Source organism: Phyllobates terribilis, unplaced genomic scaffold (assembly GCF_046119375.1).
Source record: "Phyllobates terribilis strain yellow unplaced genomic scaffold, ASM4611937v1 Scaffold_11__3_contigs__length_659146591, whole genome shotgun sequence".
Lineage (NCBI taxonomy): Eukaryota > Metazoa > Chordata > Amphibia > Anura > Dendrobatidae > Phyllobates > Phyllobates terribilis.
Window position 1 is genome coordinate 598,865,739 of NW_027362771.1, and position 17,873 is coordinate 598,883,611.

The 17,873-nt window shown below is 52.3% G+C and overlaps 1 protein-coding gene across 1 annotated transcript in view; it reads right to left on the reverse strand.

Moving 5' to 3' along the window:
- The window catches only part of LOC141165393 (nicotinamide N-methyltransferase-like), a 64,184-nt gene extending 46,565 nt beyond the window's left edge, over nt 1-17,619 (reverse strand). Inside the window, exons 1-2 of the mRNA XM_073650983.1 lie at nt 17,374-17,619; nt 577-647 (exon numbers count right to left, since the gene is read on the reverse strand). Of these exons, the coding sequence (XP_073507084.1) occupies nt 577-607 (31 nt within the window). The 5' untranslated portion in view covers nt 608-647; nt 17,374-17,619. The remainder of the gene's footprint in view (nt 1-576; nt 648-17,373) is intronic.
- Between the last annotated feature and the right edge of the window lie 254 nt (nt 17,620-17,873).

Below are 17,873 nucleotides of genomic sequence, written 5' to 3' on the forward strand. Positions count from 1 at the left end.
CCGGCCTCTCTCTCAGGCCTGCCTGCGGAGCAGAGCTCAGTCTGAGCCTCTGCTCCCTGTCTTCTCCTCTTACTGAACTCTCCTTGCTCTTTCAGTGCTGGCTGGGCCTCACAGGCTAGGCCCGCCTCCGGAGCAGAGCCCCATGCAGAGGCCCTTACTCTGTCACTTCTTCTCTCTGACTGAACACAGAACTAAGATGGTGCCCACCTTTTATACCTTCTTCTCAGTGCACCCAGGAACTGCCCTCTCCCTCCTATGCACTACAGGGTCCCCCCTTCCTCGGTGTTCCCTCCCCCCACTCCAGCCAGGAGCAGGGACTGTCGTGCTCTACGTGGAGCATATCGGTCGCCATGCCCCCCCCGGAAATGTGGTGTAATGCATGCAGGTGTCAGGGTCCTGATCCACACTCCATCCTTACCTGGAAGTGAGATATCGCACATCTGGTTGAGATGCAATACCTCTGTAGCGACCGAACCCTCGGGGCGCTACAACATAAACACACATATATACACATACAGTAAATACACACCATATACACATATATACAGGCACATATATTGTAGGGATTGTACTCACTCAGGTGCGATGGGAGGCAAAACGGAGGCATGTTCCTTTAAATGTCTATAGCGGTTTATTAGCTTCATAAACTGACAAAAGAAAAATGCAAACAGACAACCTTTAGACCAGGAAAAAACAAAACAAAGACAGTCCTTTTAGCAAAGTCTCTGGTAAACTGGACCTGTGGTCACACAGGCCTGTAAGCATCCAGCACACAGCTCAGTCTGGAGACAACACACAGAAGGCCTTCTCCCTCCAAACACAGACCATGTGACACATAACAGCCTCCATTATAAAGGCTGGTAACCACCCAGAGGTGAGGTATGTGAGTTGCTGGACCCGCCCATCTCTCCTAGCAACTCGTACCCCGGCTCCCAGCTGCACCAATTAATCCTCTTAGTGCATGCGTGCACTAGAGAAGCACTCCGGGTTACATCACAGAGACCAGCCATCTCTGTGGTACATACCTCCCATCGACTAAACGACTATTAGCCACCTTACATACCTCCCCGCTCTGCCTCCCCGGCGTCTTCTATAACCAGACAGGGGATTCTCGAGAGGGCATCGTCATTACCATGTAGCTTCCCTGCTCTATGCTCTACATGGAAGTTGAAGTCCTGTAGCGCTGAAAACCAGAGGGTGACCCTACAATTTGTACCCTTTGTCTCCCTCAACCATCTAAGTAGGACATGGTCGGATACCAATCTAAATTTACGTCTTATCAGATAGTACCGTAATGTGTCCACCACTCATTTTATGGCCAAGCACTCCTTCTTTATGACCAAATAATTCCTCTCACATGAGGACAGCTTCCTACTTAGGTAGAGAACAGTGTGCTGCTCCCCGTGTATCTCCTGGGAAAGGACTGCTCCCAAACCGACATCTGAGGCATCCATTTGGAGTATAAACTCTTTGGCAAAGTCGGGGACCACCAGGACCGGTTGCTTACACATCGCCACCTTCATTTCTTGAAAGGCTGACTCCGCCTCTGCAGACCACTTCGCTGTAGCCGATTTTGTCCCATAAGGAGGTCAGTCAGGGGTGTGGCCATCACGGTGAACTTTGGGATGAACCTCCTGTACCTCCTCCACCCAGGAAGGCACTAACCTGTTTCTCTGACAGCGGTCTCGGCCAGGTTTGGATTGCCTCCACTTTACTGATTTGGGGTTTGATCTCGCCTCTCCACACTATATAACCCAGGTATTTGGCTTCTTCTTTCCCCATGGCACATTTCTTCAGGTTTATTGAAAACCCCACATTCCTTAGAGCATCAAACACCGCCTGGACCTTTTCCAGATGATTCTCCAGTCCGGGCTGAAGATAACAATATAGTCCAGGTATTCTGCGGTGTATTGCTTATGGGGTGCAAGGATTCGATCCATAGCTCTCTGGAAGGTTGCAGGGGCCCCCTGCAGTCCAAATGGCATCCAGACATACTGGAAGCATCCGTCCGGCATAGAAAATGCAGTCTTCTCCTTGGCTCCCTGTGCCATGGGAATCTGCCAATATCCCTTCAATAAATCCAAGGTGGTTATGTACCTTGCTGGCCCAAGTCTTTCAATCAGCTCATCGACACGTGGTATCGGATACGCATCGAATTTGGAGACTTCATTCAATTTCCGATAGTCATTGCAGAATCTCCACTCTCCATCGGGTTTTGAGACCAGGACAATCTGGCTCGACCAACAGCTCTTGGACTCTTCAATGACACCGAATTTCAGCATACGAGCAACCTCTTTAGAGATCAACTCTCGTTGGGCCTCAGGTATCCGATAGGGCTTCAAGTTCACACGCACATGTGGCTCCATCAGAACCTCATGTTCTATGATGCTTGTGCAGCCCGGCAATTCGGAGAACAGGTCCCTGTTCTTCTGCAGCAACTCCCGACACTGCTGTTTTTGCTCCTTTGTTAGCGTCTCCGCTACTGTGACCCCTCCAACCTCATCTTCTGGTTTGACCAGCAAGCATGGAGCTTCCACCGCATCTCTGTCTTGACGCGGCTTGATGAGGTTGACGTGATATATCTGGTATGGCTTACGTCATCCCGGTTGGTGAACCTTATAATTCACTTTGCCACCCTTTTCCACCACCTCATACGGTCCTTGCCACTTAGCCAAGAGCTTGCTTTCCATGGTAGGTATCAGAACGAGGACTCTGTCACCAGGATTGAATTGCTGCACTCTGGCTGAGCAGTTGTAGACCCTGGCCTGTGCCTATTGTGCCTGGAGGAGGTGTTCTTTGATGATGGGCATTACCTTCACAATCCTCTCCTGCATCAGAGCAACGTGCTCGATGACGCTACTGTGGGGCGTGACTCCGGCTTCCCAGGTTTCCTTCGCTACATCCAGGAGACCTCACGGATGTTGGCCATACAGGAGTTCAAATTCCGAGAACCCCGTAGAGGTCTGTGGAACCTCTCGGATGGAGAACAACAGATACAGGAGGAGAGAGTCCCAGTCTCTACCATCATTTTCTATGGCCTTCAACCAAATCCATGGCAATTCTCTCGAATGGCACTTCAATAATGGACACTGGCATGAGGGGACTTTGAAAGTGAGAGGTGGGGGAGGTCAACTGATAGGTAGGGCAGGACCTGTAATACTTTAATATTTCCCGGTGACAACTGGGCCAATAGAACCTCTGCATGATTCGTTCCTGCATCTTTTCCACCCCTAGATGTCCCCCCAAGATATGTGAATGAGCCATGTCCAACATCTTCCGTTTATAGTGCCCCGGCACCAAGAACTGTTCCACCAGCTCCTCCCTTACTTTTGTGACCCGGTACAACAAATCCTCACTCATCATAAAATAGGGGAACCTTGTGTTTGCCCTCGGCTCCTGTGCAACTCCATTTATGACAGTGACATTATTGAAGCCTTACTTCAGAGTTAGGTCCCTATGTTGGACAGATCCAAAATTCTCACTGGTCACCCCTAACTCCAGAATGTCAGATTCAGGGAACACTACCTCCTCATCCCCCATAAGGACACAAAAGATAAACCCGTCTGACTCTGGGTGTGGTGATACCTCTTCAGGGTTACCTGGCTTCTCAACCGCGTTGGCAAACCCTGAAGCCTTCCCACACAGATCCCAAAATAAACAAAAGTCCCGGTGCAACAAGGGTGCAACAAGTCCTGAACGACGCCACCCTCGTGGGACTCGGTACCGTTGGCTGTTTCAATGTCCACTATGGCCATCAGATATTCCTTAGTATAACCATGAATGCACCGTACGCCGACTTTTTTCCCCGGGATTAGTTGGAGAGGAAGGGTGGCCTTCACAAGGGTCACCAGACTCCCAGAGACTACCGGTGCTGTTACCTGCCGTCCATTCATCTTCACAGGACACGCTTGTTACCCCTCGCTGGGTGGACAGTTCACACTGCAGGCCGGATACACGTAATAGGAACAGCGGCGTCCCATGCTGCAGTCCATCTGCTCGGGGGTCAGGGGACAACGGGCGGCTATGTGGCCTGGGCAGTGGCACCTCCAGCTAATTACATCACGCGAAAGGACCTTAGGCACCACCTCTCCCGCCCCTTTGGACGCCCCACCCCCTTTTGGGCCGCCGTCCCCTGTTGGGACCCCCAGTATGGAGTGGGCTGCCTTCGCAAGGAACCCTTGAACCCCTGGTATCCCTCGACCAGTCCAATCATTCATTGGCATCCCGGGGATCACCCTGGGCAACCCAGGTCTGTATTGGCCTTGGCAGGGAATGCACAAATCGGTCCATTACCACTCACTCTACCATCTGCGCAGGCTTAGAGGACTCCGGCTGCAGCCATTTTTGGACCAGGTGCAAAAGGTCAAACATTTGGGAATGAGGGGGTTTGTCCCGGTAATACGACCAGCGGTGGACCTGCTGTGCCCTGACAGTCATCGTCACCCCCACGTGCGGCAGAATCTCGGTCTTGAGTTTACGATACTCCTTGGCGTCCTGCAAGCCAAGTCATAGTAAGCCCTCTGGGGCTCCCCCGTCAAAAATGGCACCAACACCTCGGCCCACTGCTTTGGCGGAATTTCTGCCTCTCAGCGACCCTTTCAAACACAGTCAGGAAGGCCTCTATGTCATCCCCCGGGGTAATTTTCTGCGATGTTCTCCTTACCGTCTTCCTGACCTGTGAATCATCACTTGGACTTCGGGGTGGAGAGGTTGCTCTGTCCCGGATCACTTCAGCTAGGAGCTCCATCTGCTGTATGTGCTGCATTTGCTGCATCTACTGCTGCTGTTGCCACTGCTGCTGCTGTTGATGCTGCTGGAGATTAGCCTGCACCAGTTGTTTTATTAGCTCCTCCATGCTGCCGGGCGTCCCCTGCTGGCTGGCAGCCTTCACCCAGGACATGCAGTCCTCTTTGTACCAGTCACACATATCTGCTGGGAACGCTGCCCGCACATTTAACACCAACTGTAGGGATTGTACTCACTCAGATGCGATGGGCGGCAAAAAGGAGGCATGTTCCTTTAAATGTTGTAAGGCAGCAGTGTTCACACCGTGCAGTAACTGAGGCAGTGACCCAAGCAAGTCCAACATAAGCAGCTTTTATTCAGCAGACTCATGGGTAAACAGAAAAGTCCTCCAGTTCGCAGCCGGGTTAACACAGGTCCATAACAACGGTTGCTGGGTGCAACGGCCAGGCCGCACAGAGCCTGACGGGTGCAGAGCCTTCCCAGGCATGGGTTCAACTACTCACAGGCCCGCCAAGCTTTCCCGTTATGCTCCTAGCAGGTCCAAACACTGAACCACACTAACCCTTAATGCAGGGTTTTTAAAGGACCTGTGGCAAGAGCTACTGGAAAACCCGGTTTGGAGGGAGGAGGCCAACCCACTGCCTTCCTGTAGCCTCCTCCAAGAAATGAAGGCCCTGCCGGGTTTTACTTAATCTGCCTTAGCCAGATAGCCTGACCAGGTCAATGCTCACCTTCATTCCTGCAATGCAGCCGCAGCTGTGTCTGTGACTGCAATGCACTCCAACGGGTTTAATAGGTCTCTGTACATATTCTGGGGGATATATAACGTCCCTCGTATACGATCCCGGTCACTGCCTCACAATGTCCATAGCGGTTCATTAGCTTCATAAACCGACAAAAGAAAAATGCAAACAAACAGCCTTTAGACCAGGAAAAAACAAAAGAAAGACAGTCCTTTTGGCAAAGTCTCTGGTAAACAGGACCTATGGTCACACAGGCTGGTAAGCATCCAGCACACAGCTCAGTCTGGAGACAACACACAGAAGGCCTTCTCCCTCCAAACACAGACCATGTGACACACAACAGCCTCCATTATATAGGCTGGTAACCACACCCAGAGGTGAGGTATGTGGATTGCTGGACCCGCCCATCTCTCCTAGCAATCCGTACCCTGGCTCCTAGGTGCACCAATTAATCATCTTAGTGCATGCGTACACTAGAGAAGCACTCCGGGTTACATCCCAGAGACCAGACATCTCTGGGATACATACCTCCCATCGACTACATGATTATTAGCCACCTTACATACCTCCCCCCTCTGCCTAAAGCCTTGGGGCTTGGCATTTTCTATAACCAGACAGGGGATTCTCGAGAGGGCATCATCATTACCATGTAGCTTCCCTGCTCTATGCTCTACATGGAAGTTGAAGTCCTGTAGGGCTGAAAACCAGAGGGTGACCCTAGAATTTTTATCCTTTGTCTCCCTCAACCATCTAAGTAGGACATGGTCGGATACCAATCTAAATTTATGTCTTATCAGATAGTACAGTAATGTGTCCACCACTCATTTTATGGCCAAGCACTCCTTCTCTATGACCGAATAATTCCTCTCGCATGAGGACAGCTTCCTACTTAGGTAGAGAACAGTGTGCTGCTCCCCGTGTATCTCTTGGGAAAGGACTGCTCCCAAACCGACATCTGAGGCATCCATTTGGAGTATAAACTCTTTCGCAAAGTCGGGGCCCACCAGGACCGGTTGCTTACACATCGCCACCTTCATTTCTTGAAAGGCTGACTCCGCCTCTGCAGACCACTTGGCTGTAGCCTATTTTGTCCCATAAGGAGGTCAGTCAGGGGTGCGGCCATCACGGTGAACTTTGGGATGAACCTCCTGTACCTCCTCCTCCCAGGAAGGCACTAACCTGTTTCTTTGACAGCGGTCTCGGCCAGGTTTGGATTGCCCCCACTTTACTGATTTGGGGATTGATCTCACCTCTCCACACTATATAACCCAGGTATTTGGCTTATTCTTTCCCCATGGCACATTTCTTTGGGTTTATTGAAAACCCCACCTTCCTTAGAGCATCAAACACCGCCTGGACCTTTTCCAGATGACTCTCCCAGTCTGGGCGGAAGATAACAATATCGTCCAGGTATTCTGCGGTGTATTGCTTATGGGGTGCAAGGATTCGATCCATAGCTCTCTGGAAGGTTGCAGGGGCCCCCTGAGGTCCAAATGGCATCCGGACATACTGGAAGCATCCGTCCGGCATAGAAAACGCAGTCTTCTCCTGGGCTCCCTGTGCCATGGGGATCTGCCAATATCCCTTCAATAAATCCAAGGTGGTTATGTACCTTGCTGGCCCAAGTCTTTCAATCAGCTCATCAACACGTGGTATCAGATACGCATCGAATTTGGAGACTTCATTCAATTTCCGATAGTCATTGCAGAATCTCCACTCTCCATCGGGTTTTGGGACCAGGACAATCTGGCTCGACCAACAGCTCTTGGACTCTTCAATGACACCGAATTTCAGCATACGAGCAACCTCTTTAGAGATCAACTCTCGTTGGGCCTCAGGTATCCGATAGGGCTTCAAGTTCACACGCACATGCGGCTCCATCAGAACCTCATGTTCTATGATGCTTGTGCAGCCCGGCAATTCGGAGAACAGGTCCCTGTTCTTCTGCAGCAACTCCCGACACTGCTGTTTTTGCTCCTTTGTTAGCGTCTCCGCTACCGTGACCCCTCCAACCTCATCTTCTGGTTTGACCAGCAAGCATGGAGCTTCCACCGCATCTCTGTCTTGACGCGGCTTGATGAAGTTGACGTGATATATCTGGTATGGCTTACGTCGTCCCGGTTGGTGAACCTTATAATTCACTTTGCCAACCTTTTCTACCACCTCATACGGTCCTTGCCACTTATCCAAGAGCTTGTGTAGCGTCGGCGTCCCTGCCTCCTGCTAGGCAGGGACGCTGTTCCCCTCACCTCTCCGCTCCGTGCCCGGCGTCTTCCTCCCTCTCTGCTGGCAGCACGCGCTCCTCCCCGGTCACTGTGCTTTAAGAGAGGGCACGCGCGCCGTCCTAAGGAGTCCCCGGCCAATGGCCGGAGGATCTCTCCATATATAAGGCACCTCCTCCAAAATGGAGGTGCCCGAGCAATGTTGTAGCATAGTTCATCACTCTGCTTCAGCCCTCAGGTCCCGTTTCCAGTTACCTGCCAGTTACCTGCCAGTTTCCTGTCTGATACCTGCCTGACTCGTGTCCATCTGCGGTCCGACAGTCTGCCTACCAGCCCTGCCAGTCTGTCTATGGATCCGTCTGCCCGCTCACCAGGGAGCGCTCACCTGCTACCTGCCTGCTAGCCTACCCGGAGGCTCTGCCATCACGTGCTGTGACCACCTGCCCGTCCAGAGACTCTTACCCGCTCACCTGGGAGCGTCCACCTGTTACCTGCCTGTTAGCCTACCTGGAGGTTCTGCTGTAACTTGCTGTGACCACCCGCTTGTCCAAAGACTCTCGCCCACTCACCTGGGAGCGTCCACCTGCTACCTGCCTGCTTGCCTACCTGGAGGCTCTGCCGTCACGTGCTGTGACCACCTGCCCGTCCAGAGACTCTTACCCGCTCACCTGGGAGCGTCCACCTGTTACCTGCCTGTTAGCCTACCTGGAGGCTCTGCCGTCACTTGCTGTGACCACCCGCTTGTCCAGAGACTCTCGCCCGCTCACCTGGGAGCGTCCACCTGCTACCTGCCTGCTTGCCAACCTGGAGGCTCAGCCGTCACTTGCTGTGACCACCCGCTTGTCCAGAGACTCTCGTCCGCTCTCCTGGGAGCGTCCACCCGCTACCTGCCTTCTAGCCTACCTGGAGGCTTAGCCATCTCTTGCCGTGACCACCCGCCTGTCAAGAGACTGTCCCCGTCACTTGCCGTGACCTCCTGCCCTCTTACCCAGAGACTGTCCCCATCACTTTCCGTGACCTCCTGCCCTCTTACCCAGAGACTGTCCCCGTCACTAGTCGTGACTGCCTGCCTGCCTTACCTGGGTGTCACCCGCTTCCTTACAAGGACTGCCCCTTTGTATAGTTGCTCTGTGGTTCCACCTCCCAGACCCGTTACAGTTTGCTCAGGCCATGGAACCCGGTGGCACCCAAGCTCCCTCGCTCTCGGACCTATGTCATGAACTGTCCTGGCAGAGGTCCCAACAGGAGTCCATCCTGAGTCACCTGCGGAATGTCAACTCTCGCCTGGACACTCTGACTGCTCCACCAGCAACCACCGCTAGTGTCATGACTCGCAACCCGGCAGCGCCGCTGCCCACCAATACCATGGTATCCTGCCCCGGACCCCGGGTTTCTGCACCTCCTCGCTTCGGAGGCGAGCCTTTTCAAGCTCGGGGCTTCATAAACCAGTGCACCCTGCACTTTGAACTCCTGTCCCACCAGTTTATCTCCGACCGGGCCAAAGTAGCCTTCATTATGTCCCATCTCACGGGGGAGGCACTGGCTTGGCTAAATCCTCTATGGGAGAGAGGAGACCCCCTGGTGTCTGACCTGCCAGCCTTTCTCACGGCTTTCCGGAAAGTCTTCGACGAACCCGGACGGAAGACCTCATCCGCATCATCTCTGCTTCGCCTCCATCAAGGAAATCTCACCGTGGGCCAATATGCCATACGGTTCCGTACCCTTGCTTCGGAGCTGGCCTGGGATAACGACGCCCTGGTGTCTGTCTTTTGGGAGGGTCTGTCCGGCCGTATTAAAGATGAACTCGCCGGTCGGGACATTCCTACCACTCTCGACGACTTAATAACTCTTGCCACCCGGATTGATATCCGGTTCCAGGAGCGCGCCAAAGAGGCCAACCGTGAGAGGAGGTTTCCACGTCTAGCCCCTACCTTTCAGAAACCCGTCTCTTCTCCCGCTACTCCTCAGGCACACTCACCCAAACCTATGCAGGTCGACCAGACCAAGATGGTCAAAACCCGTCAAGAGTTACGCCGAGCTGAGGGGAGCTGCTTCTACTGTGGCAGTAAGGAGCACCGGATCTGTACCTGTCTGGAGAGGTCGGGAAACGCCTGTGTCTAGGATCGCTCAGAGAGGTCGTCCTAGACAAGAATAAACCCTCTCCATCTCTGCTGCTGTCGGTCTCTATCATCTGCGGGGAGAACCGTTATTTTGAACTAGCCCAACTTGACCCTGGAGCTGCCGGGAATCTCATTTCTCAGTCCCTGGTAGAAAAATACCGCATTCCCACCAAACCTCTGGCTGTACCCTTATCTGTCGCTGCCGTGGATGGGGGCCTCTTACCACGTCCCATCCAACTCATCACCGAATCCATTGCTCTGTAGGTGGGAATGCTGCACTCTGAGAGCATCTTCTTTCATGTTCAGCCTGGACTCTCTCACGCCCTCTTGCTAGGCCTACCTTGGCTTCAGAGACATGCACCCGTGCTTGATTGGCAGACTGGAGAAGTCCTTCGCTGGGGACAGGACTGCCATAAGACTTGTTTAGTTCCCGTCCATCCTGTAAGTCCTTCTCCTACCCCAGCTAATCTACCTGGACTTCCGATTCCTTATTGGTCTTATGCAGACGATTTTAATAAAAAGGAGGCAGAGACATTACCCCCTCATAGACCATACGACTGCCTAATCGACCTGTTACCCGGCACTACTCCTCCCCGTGGGCGTATTTACCCGTTGTCTGCTGCTGAGACCCGGTCTATGTCTGAATATATTGAGGAGAATCTGGACTGGGGATTTATCCAGAAATCTACCTCCCCAGCGGGAGCAGGCTTCTTCTTCGTTAAAAAGAAGGACAGCTCTCTCCGTCCCTGTATAGACTATAGAGGCCTAAACCAGATCACGGTGAAGAATAAATACCCCCTTCCGCTCATTCCGGAATTATTTGACCGTCTGAGGGGGGCTAGAATCTTCACCAAGCTGGACCTACGTGGGGCCTATAACCTGGTCCGTATCCATCAGGGGGATGAATGGAAGACGGCATTCAACACCCGGGACGGCTACTATGAATATCTGGTAATGCCCTTTGGTCTCTGTAATGCTCCCGCCGTCTTTCAAGAGTTGGTCAATGACATCTTCCGGGACCTTCTCTACTCCTGCATTGTGGTGTACCTGGACGACATCTTGGTCTTCTCTCCGGATCTCCAGACTCACCGGAGGGACGTTCGTCAGGTCCTGCTCAGGCTCAGGCAGAACCACCTCTACGCTAAATATGAGAAGTGCCTCTTTGAGCAGACCTCTCTTCCGTTTTTGGGCTACATAATTTCGCAGACCGGCCTACGAATGGATCCTGAGAAACTGTCTGCCATCGAGAAGTGGCCTCGACCAGAAGGGTTGAAGGCAATTCAGCGGTTCCTGGGCTTCGCCAACTACTACCGCCTCTTCATACCGCACTTCTCTTCCCGAACTGCCCCAATCTCTGCGCTCACCCGTAAGGGCACTAATCCCAGAGAATGGCCGCCCGAAGCCGAGGAAGCCTTTCTTTCCTTAAAACAGGCTTTCTCCTCCGCCCCGGTGCTGCATCGCCCGGACGGCAACAAGCAATTCTTCCTGGAAGTTGACGCCTCCTCCTCTGGAGCCGGAGCGGTACTTACCCAAAAATCGTCTTCCGGGAGAATGGTAACTTGCGGCTTCTTTTCCAAATTCTTCTCCTCTTCTGAGCGCAACTATTCTATAGGAGACCGAGAGTTATTGGCCATTAAGCTGGCATTGGAGGAGTGGCGTTACCTGCTCGAGGGGGCTCTTCACCCGGTAATAATTTACACGGACCACAAGAACTTGGCTTACCTCCAGAGTGCCCAGAGACTTAACCCGCGCCAAGCCCGGTGGTCCTTGTTTTTTGCTCGCTTTGATTTCATTCTTCATTTTCGCCCGGCTGACAAAAACATCAAAGCTGACGCCTTGTCCCGATCCTTCCTGGTGTCTGATCTTGAGGAGGAACCTAAACACATCATCGATCCCGCCAGAGTAATGCAGGTGGCCCCCGTGAGTCTTAATCGTCTCTCTCCCGGTAAGACGTTCGTAACGGTACCTGATCGGGAGAAGATCCTACACTGGGGTCACTCGTCTAAGCTAGCTGGCCACGCCGGTCAGAAAAAGACCCTCCAGCTTATTACCCGGCACTACTGGTGGCCTACCCTGCACAAGGACGTAATAGACTTTGTTTCTGCCTGTGTGTCCTGCGCCCGCAACAAGGTTCCGAGACACCTGCCAGCCGGTCGCCTCCTTCCTCTTCCAGTACCTGCTGCCCCCTGGCAGCATATAGCTATGGACTTCATAACAGATCTCCCTGTCTCTGCCGGTTGTACGGTCATTTGGGTGGTCGCTGACCGCTTTTCCAAAATGGCTCATTTCATTCCCCTGCCAGACCTCCCGTCTGCACCCGAGCTGGCTAAAGACTTTATCCGCCACATCTTCCGTCTTCATGGCCTGCCCCTCCACATCGTGTCGGATCGTGGGGTTCAGTTCACCTCACGCTTCTGGAGAGCCACATGTAAGCTGCTAGACGTCACCCTGGACTTCTCCTCCGCTTACCACCCACAGTCCAATGGTCAAGTGGAGCGGATCAATCAGATCCTGACCAGTTACCGCCAGCACTTCGTTAATGCCCACCATTCAGACTGGGTGGATCTCCTACCATGGGCCGAATTCTCTTACAATAATCACGAGAGCGAATCTTCCTCCAAATCCCCGTTTTTTGTAGTCTTCGGTCAGCATCCTCGGATCCCATTTCCACCTCGGTGGACAATCCGGCTGCGGAATCTCTCGTTAGCAAATTTTCCTCCATTTGGGAGAGTACCCGATCCGCACTCCTTCAATCGTCCGAGCGGATGAAAAGACACGCTGACAAAAAACGCCTGGATCCTCCACTATTCCGTCCTGGAGATAAAGTCTAGCTCTCGTCCAAGTATGTCCGGCTCAAGGTTCCTTCCTACAAGTTAGGGCCTCGGTTCATCGGCCCACTGGAGGTTATCAAACAGATCAACCCGGTGGCCTATAAATTGAAACTCCCGGTCAACTTGCGGATCCCTAACTCATTCCATGTATCTCTCCTCAAACCCGTGGTACTTAACTCTTTTTCCAAGTCTACAGGTACGCCTCCTGCTCCGGTTTCCGCTGAAAACGAGTTTGAGGTAGAGAACATTCTGGCCACCAAAAGGGTAAGAGGAAAGACCTTTTTTCTAGTAGATTGGAAGGGGTTTGGTCCTGAGGAGAGAACGTGGGAGCCCCGGGAGAACATCCATACCCCTCTCATCCTTGGTAAATTTCTGTCTGGCCTGAAAAAAGGGGGGGCCTAAAGGGGGGGGTACTGTAGCGTTGGCGTCCCTGCCTCCTGCTAGGCAGGGACGCTGTTCCCCTCACCTCTCCGCTCCGTGCCCGGCGTCTTCCTCCCGCTCTGCTGGCAGCGCACGCTCCTCCCCGGTCACTGTGCTTAGGGTGCGCGCGCGCTCCCCCTCTCTTAAAGGGGCCGCGCGCCGTCCTAAGGAGTCCCCGGCCAATGGCCGGAGGATCTCTCCATATATAAGGCACCTCCTTCAAAATGGAGGTGCCCGAGCAATGTTGTAGCATAGTTCATCACTCTGCTTCAGCCCTCAGGTCCCGTTTCCAGTTACCTGCCAGTTACCTGCCAGTTACCTGCCAGTTTCCTGTCTGATACCTGCCTGACTCGTGTCCATCTGCTGTTATTCCTGCGGTCCGACAATCTGCCTACCAGCCCTGCCAGTCTGTCTATGGATCCGTCTGCCCGCTCACCAGGGAGCGCTCACCTGCTACCTGCCTGCTAGCCTACCTGGAGGCTCTGCCGTCACGTACTGTGGCCACCTGCCCGTCCAGAGACTCTTACCCGCTCACCTGGGAGCGTCCACCTGTTACCTGCCTGTTAGCCTACCTGGAGGCTCTGCCGTCACTTGCTGTGACCACCCGCTTGTCCAGAGACTCTCGCCCGCTCACCTGGGAGCGTCCACCTGCTACCTGCCTGCTTGCCTACCTGGAGGCTCTGCCGTCACGTGCTGTGACCACCTGCCCGTCCAGAGACTCTTACCCGCTCACCTCGGAGCGTCCACCTGTTACCTGCCTGTTAGCCTACCTGGAGGCTCTGCCGTCACTTGCTGTGACCACCCGCTTGTCCATAGACTCTCGTCCGCTCTCCTGGGAGCGTCCACCCACTACCTGCCTGCTAGCCTACCTGGAGGCTTAGCCATCTCTTGCCGTGACCACCCGCCTGTCAAGAGACTGTCCCCGTCACTTGCCGTGACCTCCTGCCCTCTTACCCAGAGACTGTCCCCGTCACTTGCCGTGACCTCCTGCCCTCTTACCCAGAGACTGTCCCCGTCACTAGTCGTGACTGCCTGCCTGCCTTCCCTGGGTGTCACCCGCTTCCTTACAAGGACTGCCCCTTTGTATAGTTGCTCTGTGGTTCCACCTCCCAGACCCGTTGCAGCTTGCTTTCCATGGTAGGTATCAGAACGAGGACTCTGTCACCAGGATTGAATTGCTGCACTCTGGCTGAGCGGTTCTAGACCCTGGCCTGCGCCTATTGTGCCTGGAGGAGGTGTTCTTTGATGATGGGCATTACCTTCACAATCCTCTCCTGCATCAGAGCAACGTGCTCGATGACGCTACTGTGGGGCGTGACTTCGGCTTCCCAGGTTTCCTTCGCTACATCCAGGAGACCTCACGGATGTTGGCCATACAGGAGTTCAAATGGCAAGAACCCCGTAGAGGTCTGTGGAACCTCTCGGATGGAGAACAACAGATACAGGAGGAGAGAGTCCCAGTCTCTACCATCATTTTCTATGGCCTTCAACCAAATCCATGGCAATTCCCTCGAATGGCACTTCAATAATGGACACTGGCATGAGGGGACTTTGAAAGTGAGAGGTGGGGGCGGTCAACTGATAGGTAGGGCAGGACCTGTAATACTTTAATATTTCCCGGTGACAACTGGGCCAATAGAACCTCTGCATGATTCGTTCCTGCATCTTTTCCACCCCTAGATGTCCCCCCAAGATATGTGAATGAGCCATGTCCAACATCTTCCGTTTATAGTGCCCCGGCACCAAGAACTGTTCCACCAGCTCCTCCCTTACTTTTGTGACCCGGTACAACAAATCCTCACTCATCATAAAATACTGGAACCTTGTGTCAGCCCCCGGCTCCTGTGCAACCCCATTTATGACAGTGACATTATTGAAGCCTTACTTCAGAGTTAGGTCCCTATGTTGGACAGATCCAAAATTCTCACTGGTCACCCCTAACTTCAGCATGTCAGATTCAGGGAACACTACCTCCTCATCCCCCATAAGAACACAAAAGATAAACCCGTCTGACTCTGGGTGTGGTGATACCTCTTCAGGATTACCTGGCTTCTCAACTGCGCTGGCAAACCCTGAAGCCTTCCCCCACAGAAGGCATGCGTGCACTAGAGAAGCACTCCGGGTTACATCCCAGAGACCAGCCATCTCTGGGATACATACCTCCCATCGACTACACGACTATTAGCCACCTTACAATATATATATACAGTCACATAAACACATATAGGCACATAAACACATACTCTTAATACAGGCACATACAGGTGCATCTCACAAAATTAGAATATCATCAAAAAGTTAATTTATTGCAGTTCTTCAATACAAAAAGTGAAACTCATATATTATCTAGAGTCATTACAGACAGAGTGATCTATTTCAAGTGTTTATTTCTGTTAATGTTGATGATTATGGCTTACAGCCAATGAAAACACAAAAGTCATTATCAATGTGGCATGGAGGCGATCAGCCTGTGGCCCTGCTGAGGTGTTATGGAAGACCAGGTTGCTTTGATAGCAGCCTTCAGCTCGTCTGCATTGTTGGGTCTGGGGTCTCTCATCTTCCTCTTGACAATACCCCATAGATTCTCTATAATAGATTCTCTATGGGTTAAGGTCAGGCGAGTTTGCTGACCAATCAAGCACAGTGATACTGTTTTTGTAAACCAGGTATTGGTACTTTTGACCGTGTGGACAGGGGCCAAGTCCTGCTGGAGAATGACATTTCCACCTCCAAAAAGCTTGTTGGCAGAGGGAAGCATGAAGTGCTCTAAAATTTCCTGGTAGACGGCTGCGCTGACTTTGGTCTTGATAAAACACAGTGGACCTACACCAGCAGATGACATGGCCCCCCAAACCATCACTGATTGTGGAACTTCACACTAGACCTCAAGCAGCTTGGATTGTGGTCTCTCCACTCTTCCTCCAGACTCTGGGACCTTGTGGAGTGTGTCAATGACTGCCTTCTGGACATCTGTCAAGTCAGCAGTCTTCCCCATGATTGTGAAGCCTACTGAAACAGACTAAGGGACCTTTTTAAACGCTTAGGAAGCCTTTGCAGGTGTTTTTGTTAATTATTCAAATTTACTGAGATAATGACTTTTGTGTTTTCATTGGCTGTAAGCTATAATCATCAACATTGGGAGAGGGTCAGAGTTTATTTACACAGTGTGCAGGGAAGCCAAAGGAAGAGCCTCTTGCTGGTTCTGGGGCCCATTGGAATTCACTAGCTTCCTGGTGGATCAGTTCGAGCTTGGCCATATTTATTATCTGTAATAGTGTTTAGGGCCCACTATCCCCTCTGGGCCTCGTTACAGCTAGACTGGCTATATTTACTGCCTTGTGTTTCACCCTACAAATTACAGCTTCTTCTGGGGCTTGGTCAGCGTTTTGGTGACAGCTTAAAATATATCATGATACATGACTAATTACAGCCAAGTGATTTGCAAACGACAGAGTTCTGCACATAAAACAGCTTCACATACAGCATACCATGCCATATATTCAGTCAGTATTTGTTTACCAATAATAGTTACAAGCTGCAAAAATGAAGCAAAACAGTAAATATTTATATAGTGAAAACATAAAAACACCACTAAACATCACTAAAACAGAATTATTAATAATAAATAAACAGCTACATAAAGGGAATAGAAAAGTCCTATATATTATTGATTGCATGAACAAACTATATGGTACAGTATATTATATTGGTGGTGTCACAAGGATGGAGGGTGCATATATACAGAGGCGAAGACAGAAGCGTTGTCAGATGGTCCAAGGTCAGGCAGGAAGCATGGGTTCACAAAACTAAGCTGTGGTCAGGAGTGGAGAGGCCGGACAGAATAGGTAAAGGAGCCGGGTCAGTAACAGGGGAGACGAGACAAAATAGCCACGGACTGATTGCCTCGGATAGGGAGGGGACAGGAGGAGGAGCAGCTAATACATCCCCTGCTTGCAGGGATAGGCGGAGGAAGCCGCGAATCTCTTACCTTACCACCTTCCCAGCCCAGACGTCGACGGTCAAGCCCCGAAGATCCGAGTGACGCCAGTCAAGGTTCCTCACCTGGAACACGACGGTCAAGCCCTGTAGACCTGAGCGACGCCAGTCAAGGTTCCTCACCTGGAACACGACGGCCCAGCCCTGAAGACCTGAGCGACGCCAGTCAAGGTTCATCAGCTGGGAGACGACGGTCAAGCCTCAAAGACCTGAGCGACGCCAGTCAAGGATACCCAGCCCAGATGTCGACGGTCAAGCCGCAAAGACCCGAGCGACGCCAGTTAAGGTTCCTCACCTGGAAGACGACGGTCAAGCCCCGAAGACCTCAGCGACACCAGTCAAGGTTCCTCACCTGGGAGATGTCGGTCGACAGAACGGCAACAGGTTGTGGTGGCACAGTTCTCTGACGTGTGCACCACTGACAGGAAGTCACAGAAGCTCCGAAGGTGTCAGATCGGAGATTCACGGTCGGGTCGGTGACCAGGAAGGACGCGCGAGACGGGCCGTCACCTCTGACAGAGACATCTGGTACCGGGTACGGATAGAGGGAAAGACAGTAGTCAGACAGGGACCAGCAGATGCCAGAGTGGCAACGCGAAAGTGGATAGAGTTACGGGGAAAACGGGCAGCGAGTTGTCATAGGAACAGAATATTGCCAAAGCTTTAAAAGACTGCCCCTTGCCTACTATAGTTAATATAGTTCCCCTTCCCTCCAGTAGATAGTTTTAAACTACCAGCCCCTACCAGCCCTGAATTCTAGTGTATTCTGATAATATATTCTGTTATGTGATTTAC